Source organism: Podarcis vaucheri (genome assembly GCF_965113315.1).
Source record: "Podarcis vaucheri genome assembly, chromosome: 7".
NCBI classification, from domain to species: domain Eukaryota; kingdom Metazoa; phylum Chordata; class Lepidosauria; order Squamata; family Lacertidae; genus Podarcis; species Podarcis vaucheri.
Window position 1 is genome coordinate 7,695,674 of NC_138765.1, and position 14,060 is coordinate 7,709,733.

Consider the following 14,060-nt stretch of genomic DNA (forward strand, 5'->3'; position numbering starts at 1 on the left):
TGAATTTTGCACTGCTTCGAATTTTGTGAAGTGGCTTCCCAACCAATTCTCGTGTGCCCAAATGCGTATATAAGGGGAAAGCACACACAAAGATCCATGTATCAGCGAAAATAACATACAAATGAAGAAGCAGCATTTTATTAGTGGGGAAGTTTAAAAAAAACAAAACACGAAGCCAAGCGGCATAGAAATCTGCATATATTAGGGGAAGCCAACATTAATAAAGACTTGGAGAAATAATAATGGTTGCAAACTGTTGGGGAAATGTGCTTCATCGAAAACTGAGAAATTGAAAAGGACAGGTTTGGCCATCGCTAGTGTAAATGGAGGTTAGTTGTTGTTGTTTTTTTAAATAAACACTTTATTGAATTGCAGTAACAGAAACCAAACAATATCACAAGCAAAAAAAGAAAAATAAGAAATTACACAAAAGAAAATGAAAAAGAACACACCAAAAAACACATAAAAACATAGACTTCCTTCCACCCAGTTTTTTGGGGGTGTAGCAGAGGTGGTGGTGAGGGGCCTGGTGGTCTTGGCCGAACCCCAGTATATATCCCAGACGATGTTGTTGGGGAAACAGGAGGTTCGTATCTCTGACAACAGAGAACTGTAAGAAGGAGAAGCCGTATGTATCTGGTCCTGAAACCAACACCCATTTTTCTGTGTGTCCCCGCAGTGGATGACGTGCAGGTCTCCTGCTACCGAACTCTATGCAGCATCTATTCCTTGGGCACTACCAAAAACCCTTATGTGGAGAGGTGAGTGCATTATCACGAGAATCCTGGAGCAAGGGGTCTGTGCGCAATTGGGGGAGGGGGAGGCGCTACTTATGCCCAGAGGAGGTAGAGCCCATCACCAAAGTTCACACAATCAGGGTGGGGAACAGAATTCAGAACCCAAATCACCCATTGTGGGATGAGCAGGGCTTTGCAATGGAAACATTCGCTTTCTTTTCTTTCTTTTTTAAAATCCTTTTTATTGATTTTCCAATAAAAAACATCCAATTAATATATCCAATCATAAATAAAAACTAAAAGAAAAAAGACCAAATTATACTCCAAATTTTAATTATTAATTTTTTGGAGCTTCCCCAGGGTCTGGATCTCTGAAGCTTACCGTATTTTTCGCTCTATAGGACTCACCTTGTTTTAGAGGGGGAGAACAAGAAAAAAAAAATCTCCCCCTCTCTGCTCAGCGCCCCTTCAGCGAAGCGGCAGGAGAAACGGAGCCCCTTCCATTTCTCCTCCCGTTTGGCCGAAGCGGCGCTGCGCAGCTCTCCCTCTCTGCTGAAGCCAGGAGAGTCTTGCTCTCCCGGCTTCAGCAAAAGGAACCCGAAGCCTCCGGAGCTCAGCAGGACCTCCCAGTGTGTTTCGGAGGCTTCAGGCGGCTATCCCTGAAGCCTGGAGCGCGAGAGGGGTTGGTGCACACCGACCCCTCTCACTCTCCAGGCTTCAGCGAAAGCAATGCGAAGCCTCCGGAGCGCGGAGAGAGCGCTCCCTCTGCGCTTCGGAGGCTTCGTGTTACTATCGCTGAAGCCAAGGAACCTGCGTTCGCTCCATAGGACGCACACACATTTCCCCTTAATTTTTGGAGGGGGGAAAGTGCGTCCTATAGAGCAAAGAATACGGTATCTCCACATCTCAGTCCTGCCTCTACTTGTTGTTTCCATATTTTCCCCATCTCGATTTTGACGCTTTATAATTCTCCGTCCCTGAGTCCACGATTCTCAATCACGTCAAACATCATATACTTTCACCCGTCGAATACAGCTTTATTAGTACATATTTTTCCAACTGCCTTTTTATCAGCGCAACTTCCTCTGACTCCATTCCAATCTGGGATGTTGTCCAAGTCTGTTATCTGAAGTTTAATGGCGCAGCAACTCCCAATCATTCATTGTCCAAAGCTTCCTTTTGAGCGTTATTGAACCAGTACCTTCCAAGTTAAATTGTTAGGCAGAGCACCTTTCGCTTTCAGTGCCTCTCACTTCTCCTTGCCTGTCTCCTCCAACTCTGCAGGCAGCGTCCGCAACTTGGTGAATGCTTGGCGCGGCTGGCAGCAGCAATGCCCGTGGCCTTCCTGGAGCCTCATCTCAACGAATACAACCCCTTCTCTGTTTACACTACGAAATCACCCAGGGAGCGAGCAAGTGAGTGCCTCTTTCCACCTGCCTTTCAACAACAACAACAACAACAACAACAACAACAATAATAATAATAATAATAATAATAATAATTTATTATTTATATCCTGCCCATCTGGCTGGGTTTCCCCAGCTACTCTGTTGTTGTTTTTTGTTTTAAATAGCTTGTATTCAAAATTAAAACAAACACCCAGAAACATATCATCCTTATTTCCCCCCCATTTTTCCTCCCTCCCCCCACAGAACCCACCCACCCCCACTCCCCGACTTCCCTCAGTTCCAGTCTTTGATTTCTCTAAAAATGCTGTTTTCTGCATGTTACACAGTTGTATAAATCCTCAAACTATTTAGCTGATTATTATCAATAAAAAGTTTGTGAATGTTTATTCAAAGCCAGCCAAGGAGTCCACTTCGCTTTGTTGTATCTTCAAATACTTTGTAAAGAGTTCCCATTCTTCTTTAAAGTCACAGTTATCCATGTCCCGTAGCTTATATGTCAGTTTTGCCAGTTCTGCATAGTCCTTCAATTTTTCTTGCCATGATTCTTGGGTTGGGGTTTCTTCAGTCTTCCATCCTTGTGCTACCAGAACTCTCATAGCTGTTGTCGCATACATGAAGATGTTTTTCAGCTGATCTTTCCCTACAATCCCTAATGCTTCAGGTTTTTTAAACAAATGTTAAATGGAACATTTTCTTCAATTCGTTGTATATCATTTCGGTTTCCACAGCCGCTCTGGGCGGCTTCCAACAAAATATTAAAATACAATAGTCTATTAAACATTAAACGCTTTCCTTGAATGTGTGGGTCGTTTTGCACCTCCTCTGTTCCCAATCCAGGGGTTTCATACCCTCCCCTTTGCTTCCCCAGTCCTAGGCCTTCCAAACCGCGTGGAGGAGATGTGCCCAGACATCCCTATCCTGGACAAGCTGATGAAGGACATCAGCGGGCTGGCGGAGTCAGGGGCCCGCTACACCGAGATGCCCCATGTGATCGAGGTCACCCTGCCGATGCTCTGCAACTACCTGCCCCGCTGGTGGGAGCGGGGCCCTGAAACCAACCCCCAGGGGCCCTGGTGCACGGATGTGACCTCCGACCAACTCAACACCTTGCTGGGCAACATCCTGAAGATCATCGTCAACAACCTGGGCATCGACGAAGCTTCCTGGATGAAGCGGTTGGCAGGTACGGAGGGTCAGAGGACAGGGAGGATGTGAATAATAATAATAATAATAATTTTATTATTTATACCCCGCCCATCTGGGTGGCTTCCCCAGCCACTCTGGGCAGCTTCCCAAAAAATATTAAAATACTGTAATACATCAAACATTAAAAGCTTCCCTAAACAGGGCTGCCTTCAGATGTCTTCTAAAAGTCTGGTAGTTGTTGTTCTCTTTGATATCTGGTGGGAGGGCATTCCACAGGGCGGGTGCCACCACCGAGAAGGCCCTCTGCCTGGTTCCCTGTAACCTCACTACTCGCAATGAGGGAACCGCCAGAAGGCCCTCGGCGCTGGACCTCAGTGTCCGGGCAGAACGATGGAGGTGGAGACGCTCCTTCAGATATACTGGACCGAGGCCGTTTATGTGGGATTTGAGGCACTTTTTCTCATCCGAAGCCCATCTTCTTAATTCTTCCCCATGTAGTCTTCGCTCAGCCCATCGTCAGCAAAGCCAAACCAGAACTGCTCCGCTCCCATTTCATTCCAACCATGGAGAAGCTGAAGAAGCGGTCAGGGAAAGTGGTGGCTGAGGAGGACCAGCTGCGGCTGGAGGCCAAGACCGAGTCAGAGGACGCTGAGCTGCTGATCAGGGACGAGTTCTCTGTGCTCTGCCGCGATCTCTACGCCCTATACCCCCTGCTCATCCGCTACGTTGACAACAGCAGGTACTTCGGATTTTGCACAGGGTGTTAACGCTTGCATGCCACACAGGTTTACAACAGAGGTAGGGAACCTTGGGCCCAGGGGCCAAATGCGGCCTCCAGGTCTCTCTCTCTCTCTCTCTCTGGCCCTCTCCCCAGGCCACAATCCCTCTTCCCGGGCTTCACCCCTCACCACCCTGCTCCACACATCCCTGGGTCCTTGAACTTTACTGCTGCATTGTTTGAACATCAGTCTAGTCCTCACATAAATTCTGCTAGGTTTAATAATAATAATAATAATAATAATAATAATAATAATAATAATACCTTTATTGTCAATGAACAACCTGTGTGCAATGAAATTAACCGAGCCTCCCTCTCCCCACACAAACACTCAGTCTCATTGCACTCTGTGTGCTTGTCGTACAACACACCAACCCTGAAAGTCAGTTGCACTATACAGTGGTGCCTCACAAGACGAAAAGAATCCGTTCTGTAATTCTCTTCGTCTAGCGGTTTTTTCGTCTTGCAAAGCAAGCCCATTGACGGATTAGCGGATTAGCACTATTAGTGCTATTAGCGGCTTTTAGCGGCTTATCTGCTGATCAGATCCGCTGATAAGCGGCTTAGCGGCTTAGAAAAGGGGGGGGAGGGAAAAAACCCAGCAGGAACTTGCAAGACATTGTCGTCTTGCGAAGCAGGCCCATAGGAAATTCGTTTTGTGAAGCACCTCCAAAACGGAAAACTCTTTCGTCTAGCGAGTTTTCCGTCTTGCGAGGCATTCGTCTTGCGGGGCACCACTGTATTATTTTCCATTCAGCAGCCTAACAGCCCACGGATAGAAACTGTTTTTTAGCCTGTTGGTATAACCGATTCTATGTCTCCTGCCCGAGGGTAGAAGATGAAAGAGGTGCTGGCCCGGGTGTGAATCGTCCCTGAGGCAATGATCCCTTGCGATGTCATCTAGCGGGCTCAGGGGACAGCCCATGATATCATGTGCTGCGTTCACCACCCTCTGTAAAGACTTTCTGACTGTGGCTGTCAAGCCAACGTACCACACTGTGATACAATAGGAGAGTACGCTTTCCATTGTGGACTGGTAGAAGGAGGTCATCAATTGTCACACCAGTGGTGAGGTACCAGGTTGGGTAGATGAGAACCACGAGTTCAGAGGCAGGAACGTAGTCAAAGATGGGCTCCAGGGCAAGCAGCCTGTGCTGTTGCTCCATATCCCAGTTACTCAGACTCAACAGCACAGCTTGGAGCAAGCAAGTTGGCGAGGCTCCTGCTGCTTCCTCCAATCACAGAGTTCCAGCTCTGGCCACCACAGGGGGTGGCACTGCAGCACGGCAGAGATTGAGCTAATAATGTCTCGGTGTGTCTGAGAAGTTCTCCAGCGGTGCAAGGAGTAAAATGCCTGGTGTTTCTGCCTGAGTCCCTCTTTCAGATACCACACTCGCAAGCTGCAGGCAGACTTGCGTGGCGAGTTCCCGACTCCCCCAGTCGGAAATAATGACACATGACGCAATTATTAAGGTTAATGGGCTCAAAAAGGCCACAACTTGATTGGTTACAGGTGATGAGCGGTATTGGCTTAGGCATTGGTCCTAAGTGACTATATCTGACTCCAGCCTGTCTGCTTGAAGTCTGGGAAGGGTTAACCACCAGTAGGGGGAGTCCTGCGGATGCACATAAACTAGGAAAAAAACCCCAGAGTCACCAATAGGTGGCGTGCCTTAGGCCCTAACCTCCCTAGGCTTCGGTCAGGGCCACACACCCCAGAATCCTTTAACGGACTACCCTTCAATATGTGGGGCAGGTGATGGCGCTACCTCCCCTCTTCCATCTACAGAACTATACCAATGCCTAACCGCCAATACCCAGAAAGTTGTGACGATTTGCTACGTTTCCCTTCCAAATGTTTATATCTAGATAACTGCACCATCCAGTGATAACTTGCATTGTCCAATTACAGGGATGGGAGAAAAGGGAGATAATCTAATACCGTACCTTAAATTAGTTGTGTTGTGTGTTGTTGTTTTTTAATGTACCCTGAATATGCCCCATTAGCTATGGAAGTGGGAAGGTGGTATCTACTGACAGTTCTTTTTTAATCTGCAGGGCCAACTGGTTGACGGAACCGAACTCAGATGCCGAGGAGCTGTTCCGGATGGTCGGGGAGGTGTTCATTTACTGGTCCAAGTCACATGTGAGTTGCCTTTTCGGCAGAGGGGGTGGGTGGTGGTTGCGTGGGTGTTGATGGAGACGCGTGAGAGCATCTCCCATGAAATGAGGCTCATCTGTTCTTCCTTCCCATGCCTCAGAACTTCAAACGGGAGGAGCAGAACTTTGTAGTGCAGAACGAAATCAACAACATGTCCTTCCTGACAGCCGACAGCAAGAGCAAAATGTCCAAGGTGAGAGGAGGGCTGGGGTGTGGAAGAGGGGTGCTTGCCACCAGGGGTGGAGGGTCTCACCCTGCCTGGAGCCAGCCTATCACCCCCCAAAAGGGGTGCCTAGGCAAACCTTTGAAGTGACAACCTCTGGGTTCTGTTTTGACCGGAAGTCCCTGATTGGCTGCCCTAGTACAGTCAACAAGGGTTGACTTCCTGTGGAACAGGAAGTCCCCAACACAGCCATGAGATTATCAGATGCCCTTAGGCAAACCCTTATTGCTCAGTCCCAGTCCCACCTCCCCCTAACATGCCAGTAATCTGTGTGAGGCGCTTAGGACGAAAAAGACCTGTGCAAATGATTTTTTTGTTGTGATCTTCGGATGAAGGGCAGTACAGTGGTGCCCGCAAGACGAATGCCTCGCAAGACGGAAAACTCGCTAGACGAAAGAGTTTTCCGTTTTGGAGGTGCTTCGCAAAACGAATTTCCTATGGGCTTGCTTCGCAAGACGACAATGTCTTGCGAGTTCCTGCTGGTTTTTTTTCCTCCCCCCCCTTTTTCTAAGCTGCTAAGCCGCTTATCAGCTGATCCGATCAATGGACTTGCTTCGCAAGACGAAAAAACCGCTAGATGAAGAGAATCACAGAACGGATTCTTTTCGTCTTGCAAGGCACCACTGTATACAAATTTAATAAGCAATGGTGGTAATAGTTGAACAACATTACTAAAACTGTCTTTTCCTTTCCTTTGTGGGGTACCTACTGCATGCTGAAGTGGACCACCACCCCCCACCTCAGCCAAATGCATCCCATCACCATCACCACCCCATCTTCAGCTTCACCACAATCTGCCACAGGCTGCCTCTGAGAGGGCCTGCCATCCCCACCCTTTCAACTTGGCTGCCACCTGCTCTCTGAACCATCAGTCGTGTGCTTCCTCGCCCACCCCACGCTTGCACAATTCAGTTCTTATCTCTTTGCAGCCTGCAGGAAGCCTGGGCCCAAGAAGCAGCTTTTGTGTTGGAGATCTAGGAGTGCGGGTTAGGCTGGGGTAAAGTGGGGAGGGAGGACACCATGGGTTGACAAAGGGCATCACGGTTTGGGGGGCATCAGAGAGCCCCTCCACATAACTATATGGATGTCCTGCTCATGGAGCCCTCAGCAAACCTGCCTGCTTGCTTTCCTTCCTCTTGTGAACAGGGAGGACTAGAAACTTGGTTCTCTTCTTTTGGAAAAAAAGCAAAAACACAAAAGAACGGGAAGATTCCATGCCAGCCAAATTCTGCCCAAGGCTCGGGCCTGGGCCTCTTCCTGTATGCAGCGGCTTTTCGCTCTTCGGATTGCTCGGTTTGGGCAGGGCAGTGGGGAGAAGAAAGATGCCGGTGGACAGCTTTGCACCTTCTTGGACCTTCCCTGAATTCTTTGCCCGGTGTTTGTGTGAGAGGGAGGGGACTTTGCAACTCCGTCTAACCTTCTCTTTCTCCTCTTCTGTCTTGTCTCCCTCTTCTCCCCTCGCCTGTGTTGAGTTTAGTCTGGAGAAGGCCAGGTTAGCGAAATAACGGACGTTCCGCCACCCCTTTTGTTGTTGTTGTTGTTGTCGGGGTTTTTTTTTTGGGGGGGTGATCCTGTGGAGACAGCATGGTGCAGTGCGCATCTCTGCCGTAACCCTCCCCTCCCTCCTCCTGGGAGAGAACCATCTCGATCATAGCTGTCAACGTTTTCCTTTTTTTTAAAAAAAGGGAAATCCCCTTATTCCGAATAGGATTCCTCGCAAGAAAAAGGAAACGTTGACAGCTATGATCTCGATATAATCAGGGGTGCCGGGAGAGAGGGAAGGGCACGCGGCTGCATGGAGGATGGCAAGAACGCAGTGGCTTTCTGTGGCTGTGGCAGCAACGCATCATGCATCCGATGGGTTGGCACTGACGAGCCACCAAGTGCCCTCCGTTGGCAGGACCAAGCTCCCATCATGCCCTTGGACAAGACGCCATATTTCAGGGGGAGACGCACCCCTGCTTCCGGAGTTACGTTATTCGTCTCCCTGGCCAGACTGTCCTGAAGCTTCTGACCTCAAGTGGTCCCTTCCTAAAAAAAACCCACCTCCATTTGCTTGTTTCGGGAAGCCTTCTTCCTCTCCCAGCATGCATTGGGCCATGCGCAGATCTCCGCCCCCTAACCTGGACCCATGTAGGTTTCCCCTATTTACCATCTCTCGTTCCCCTCCCCTACCTTCTGGATCCCATAATCCAGCTGTTGTGACATCCTTTGCCACTGCCTGCTGCCCTGCCACCACATGGGAGGGAGGCGGTGCCCGCGACGCCACACGAGGTAGATTATGTGTCTTGGCTGCCAACGGTGCTGTGTGTCTCTGTGTGCGGTTTTGTGTAGAGGTTAGAAAGGCTCTTTTGCACAGCAAAATGTAGGAGGACAAAGGCATGGCGGGGAAGGAGACTCGGGTATCTTGGTCCACGTTAACCTTCTAGGGGTCGGGGATGGCGGCTGCTCCATTTCATGCAAGTTCAGTCCTTCTCCCCACTCATCTCCAGATCTGCCAGCCTTCATCAGTGATATTCCAAAATCTCTCTCCTGTTTACTAGGCCGTCTTTGCCTTATACACCTGAGACCAGCCTTCCCCAGCCTTTTGGACTGCAACTCCCATCATCCCTGTTCCGGGGCTGATGGGAGTTGTAGTCTAAAACATCCGAAGGGCACGAGGTTTGGGAAAGCTGCGTGCGACCCAGTCGCTTGCACTGTTCACTTCTGGTACTGCCTAGATCCCTTCAAAGCCCTTCCACCAAGCCTCTTCTGTGCCTCTAATTACACATTGCTGGATCTCTTCCACACTACCCAACTCTCAGCCCTCCTCCCAGTCTACACTGCCATGCGCTGGATCCCAGACTCCCACCCCACACCCCACCCCACACCCCAGTGCCTCCTTCTCATCCCCATAAGGCTGATTCGTACAGGACGTTTTCCATACATGAGGACGGCTCTCATGTAGGATGAAAACTACGTGCATCGCTGCTTCTGAAGTCACCCGGTGTGAGCATTTTCTTTTATTTCGTCTCCAGTTTATGGATCAAGAAGCCGGTGCATGCTTGCGGGTTTTTGATCCATGCACCCCTGGCAGAACACCTCAGAAGTAACAATGGGCGTATTTTCCCTCCACTCCCGTTTGAATATTCCGTGTAATAAAGACCTTCCTACATTTGGAGCAGACCGCAAAGGACGTCTACCCCCGTGGAGTGCCTTTGTGCGAGGAACAACGGTGGCCATTGCTGGGGGTTCTTCTTCCTCTTCTCTTCTCGCGAAGGAAAACACTCGCCCGTCATTCTCCCACGGGGGGAGCCTTTAGACCCCACCTCCCACCCCCCGCGCCCCAAACCACACTGAATCCTCAGAGCGGCGCTTGGCCGTTAAGCTTTTGCCCAGCTGATATCTTGGCATGCCGTAGGATAGCCCGAGTGGCCGGTCCCCCTGCCACAACTCCCCGCACAGTGTTAACTCCCCTTGTCTCCCTCTCCTAACCTTTCTCCCAGTCGGGTGGCTCGGACCAGGAGCGGACCAAGAAGAAGCGGCGGGGGGACCGCTATTCCGTCCAGACATCACTCATCGTGGCCACGCTCAAGAAGATGCTCCCCATTGGCCTGAACATGTGCTCCCCCACGGACCAGGAGCTGATCAACTTGGCCAAGATACGCTATGCCCTGGTGAGAAGGTTGGGGGGGGGGGCATGGGAATAATTATCTGCCTCTTTCACACAGGGAGGTTTGGAAGTGGGGGTTCCAAGTCTCCCAACGCTAATGGGGCAATGGTCAGCCTTCTTGCCACTGCTGGAGGAAGAGGACTTAGAATACTTTTAAAAAATTATAATGAAATACAAGTATACAGTCATACCTCAGGTTATAGCCGCATTTTTTCGGGTTAGTAAAGGTAAAGGGACCCCTGACCATTAGGTCCAGTCGTGGCCGACTCTGGGGTTGCGGCGCTCATCTCGCTTTATTGGCCGAGGGAGCCGGCGTATAGCTTCCGGGTCATGTGGCCAGCATGACTAAGCCGCTTCTGGCGAACCAGAGCAGCGCACGGAAACGCCGTTTACCTTCCCGCCGGAGTGGTACCTACTTATCTACTTGCACTTTAATGTGCTTTCGAACTGCTAGGTTGGCAGGAGCAGGGACCGAGCAACGGGAGCTCACCCCGTCGCGGGGATTTGAACCACCGACCTCCTGATTGGCAAGTCCTAGGCTCTGTGGTTTAACCCAGAGCGCCACCCGCATCCCTTTTTCGGGTTACGGACCGCCAAAACCCAGAAGTACTGGAACAGGTTACTTCCGGGTTTCAGCGGTCGCGCATGCGCAGAAGCGCTGAATCACAACCCGCGTGTGCGCAGACCCGGGTTCCGAATGCTGCAGTTTGCGAACGTGCATCCCGCACAGATCACGTTCGCAACCCGAGTGTACACTGTATTAGTTTCCAAATTGCATCCCGCCCCTTCATCCCAAGGGAGCCCAGAGTGGCAAACAAGAATTATTATTTTTTAAAGTACAATTTAAAATTGAATAAAAACATACAGTGGTACCTCTGGTTATGTATGCTTCTGGTTACGAATACTTCAGGTTATGAGCTCCGCTAACCCGGAAGCAGCTGCTCCTGGTTGCGAACTTTGCCCCAGGATGCGAATGGAAATCGTGTGCCAGAGGCGCAGGCGCGCAGCGGGAGGCCCTATTAGTGAAAGCGCGCCTCAGCATAAGAATGGTTTCAGCTTAAGAATGGACCTCCAGAACGAATTAAGTTCGTAACCAGAGGTACCACTGTACTTGAAAACATCAAAAAACATTCAGACACATTTAGAACATCAAGAAGCATTTAAAAACAATCACATACCCTCACAGTTATTAATTTCATGGTTGCCGTGACCAGTATCTCTCAGCTATTAAATGCCTAGGTAAGCAGGAATGTTTTTAACTTTCTTCTGTACTGAGGGAGGCAGGTGCACTTCACCTGGGGCAGCATTCCACAGAAAGGGAGCCACCACCAAGAAGGCTCTGTCTCGGGTCAGTGCCAACCGGGCAGCAGGCAAGAATAACCCTCTTATTTGGACGAAAGGTTGGCTATAAATGTAGTCAATCATCATCATCATCATCAATATAGTACAATAATATAGTACCATAAGCATGTGCGCACAGTACAGATCACAGGTACTTGTTGCCAAATAATATCAGGCGTGACTGTTGCCACTCTCATTTGCTCATATGAACGCCGCCTCTTTCTTTCAATCTCTCTACAGAAAGACACTGATGAGGAGGTACGCGAATTCCTCAACAACAACCTGCACCTCCAGGGCAAGGTGAGTGTCACAAGGATGCTTGAGGAACGAGATCTTTGCAAGTACAAAATACACCTCCCAGACTAGTGAGGGAGCAAGTCAGGCCTCCTTACCCTGAATGAGGGGCGCCCGTCTTCTCAACTGCAGTGACGCCCATCTTTTTTTTCCCCTTGCAGTGTGAGAACTCCTCATCCATGCGCTGGCAGATGGCCCTTTACAAGGAGATGTCTGGCAAAGCCGAGGACTGCAACAATCCGGAGAAGATTGTCAAACGGGTTCAGGAGGTTTCGGCTGTGCTCTACCACCTGGAGCAGGTACGGGCAGATAAGGCTTGCAAGCTGGGTTTAGCAGGCAGAAGAATGTGGCCAGATTTAACCAGCAGGTGATCTAGGCAACTGTTAAGTGGCTCACCTGGGTAAGGGCCTTCAACTTTTAACGGGTTGCCATCACTTCTGCTGTTCTGTTAAACGGAGAGCTCCCTACAGAGGAGTTCATTAAAACATCTACAGCTTGAAAGGATAGCTGCAGAAGGCAGTTCAGTTCCCTTTGGGGCTGTCTAGTTAACTCTAGTGCACTTGGAATCGCCTCCTCAGATCTGACATGGGTGGAACAGGAGTATACAGTAGAAAGCTGCCTCACCCTGAATCTATCCAGCTCGGTAACATCTTACACTGACCTTCAGTGGCTGTCCCAGGTTTCAGGCGTAGGACCTTCCTAGCCCTACCTGGATTTGTGCAGAGATTGAAGCTGGGACCTTCTGCAGGCAGCGCAGGTGTTCTGTCGCTGAGCTACAGCTCCTGTGCCCTGGTTGTTGATGTTGTTTAGTCGTATAGTCGTGTCCGCCTCTTTGTGACCCCCTGGACCAGAGCACGCCAGGCACTCCTGTCTTCCACTGCCTCCCACAGTTTGGTCAAACTCAGGCTGGTAGCTTCGAGAACACTGTCCAACCATCTCGGCATCTGCCGTCCCCTTCTCCTTGGGCCCTCCATCTTTCCCAGCATCAGGGTCTTTTCCAGGGAGTCTTCTCTTCCCATGAGGTGGCCAAAGTCTTGGAGCCTCAGCTTCAGGATCTGTCCTTCCAGTGAGCACTCAGGGCTGATTTCCTTAAGAATGGAGAGGTGCCCTGGTAGACACCTGCAAACGATTTTCTGCCCTGAAGCCTCCAGCCCCTACATGAGACAAGGGGTCAGAGGGAGGAAGCATGCTGGAAAAGGGAGAGGGAAAAGTAGGTGGGAAATGACTGGAGGAGTCTCCCGGCCCTCCAACCCCATTGAGATTTGTACACACCCCACAGACGGAGCATCCTTACAAGTCAAAGAAGGCCGTGTGGCACAAGCTGCTCTCTAAGCAACGGCGGCGAGCTGTGGTGGCCTGCTTCCGCATGACGCCCCTCTACAACCTGCCCAGGTGAGTTGAGGTGATCAGGGGTGGTTTTGAACTCCAGCTTGTTGAGTTGTATTTGGGTCGATCTACGCAAACCCTCTGGCATCCCAGCTGTTGGTTCATAGTTTAGAAGCCCCAGGCCCTAAGGAAGTCAGATTATCCTCCACCAGGGCCAGGGCCTTCTCAGTGATGGCTCCGACGTGGTGGAATGCTCTGTCCCAGGAGACTAGGGCCCTTCAGGATTTAACTTCCTTCCGCAGGGCCTGTAAGACAGAGCTATTCCGCCTGGCTTTCAATTTGAACTTCGCCTGATTTTTTTATTCCCCTTCCTTCCCTCCCCCTCCCCTTTTTATGAAGATTACCCGCTCTGGGATCCCAGAGCTAATTCTACCCTGGTCTCCTCACTGGCCCAAATAGGACTAATTTAGCCAGCTAGCTATGGTGATCATCTAATGTATATTGGATGGTTTCCCCCCTAAATTGATTTTTGAATTCTGAATTTATTGTTATTCACATTTTATACTGTATAAAATACTGTATGTTAGCCGCTTTGAGACTCCTGAAGGGGAGTGAAAGGCGGGATATCAAATCCAAACTCTTCTTATTTTAAGCTGTGTTTTAAATTTGCTGTTAGCCGCCCTGAGCCCTGTTTTTTGAACCGGGAAGGGCGGGGTATAAATAAAAATGTATTTATTTAATTCCTGGGACCACTAGCTGACTGTGCCATGGGGTGGGGAGGGAATTATTTATTTATTCCATAAGATTTATATGCCGCTGTGTTGCAATAAAACCTCAATGCAGTTTACGAAAAGAGGAGGACCGTCACCAGTAAAAGAAAAACAATTGAAAACAGCCGTTTGAAAAATTTAAAAATAATAATAATTAAAATCAACGATAAGCTGAAAACCCACGTAGAATTATAGAGTTCGAAAGGATCACAAGGGTTATCTC

General features: G+C 49.6%; 1 protein-coding gene across 9 annotated transcripts in view; it reads left to right on the top strand.

The window, feature by feature from the left end:
- RYR1 (ryanodine receptor 1) overlaps positions 1 to 14,060 on the top strand; it is a 223,963-nt gene that overhangs the window by 154,810 nt on the left and 55,093 nt on the right. For 6 of the 9 annotated variants that reach the window (XM_082230909.1, XM_082230913.1, XM_082230914.1 and 3 more), the window contains exons 64-74: positions 680 to 761; positions 2,022 to 2,152; positions 3,015 to 3,329; positions 3,791 to 4,031; positions 6,129 to 6,216; positions 6,332 to 6,424; positions 7,932 to 7,946; positions 9,940 to 10,110; positions 11,688 to 11,747; positions 11,903 to 12,040; positions 13,021 to 13,133. In XM_082230909.1, the coding sequence (XP_082087035.1) occupies positions 680 to 761; positions 2,022 to 2,152; positions 3,015 to 3,329; positions 3,791 to 4,031; positions 6,129 to 6,216; positions 6,332 to 6,424; positions 7,932 to 7,946; positions 9,940 to 10,110; positions 11,688 to 11,747; positions 11,903 to 12,040; positions 13,021 to 13,133 (1,447 nt within the window). The remainder of the gene's footprint in view (positions 1 to 679; positions 762 to 2,021; positions 2,153 to 3,014; positions 3,330 to 3,790; positions 4,032 to 6,128; positions 6,217 to 6,331; positions 6,425 to 7,931; positions 7,947 to 9,939; positions 10,111 to 11,687; positions 11,748 to 11,902; positions 12,041 to 13,020; positions 13,134 to 14,060) is intronic. The other 3 variants (XM_082230911.1, XM_082230917.1, XM_082230916.1) reach the window with 1 other exon arrangement.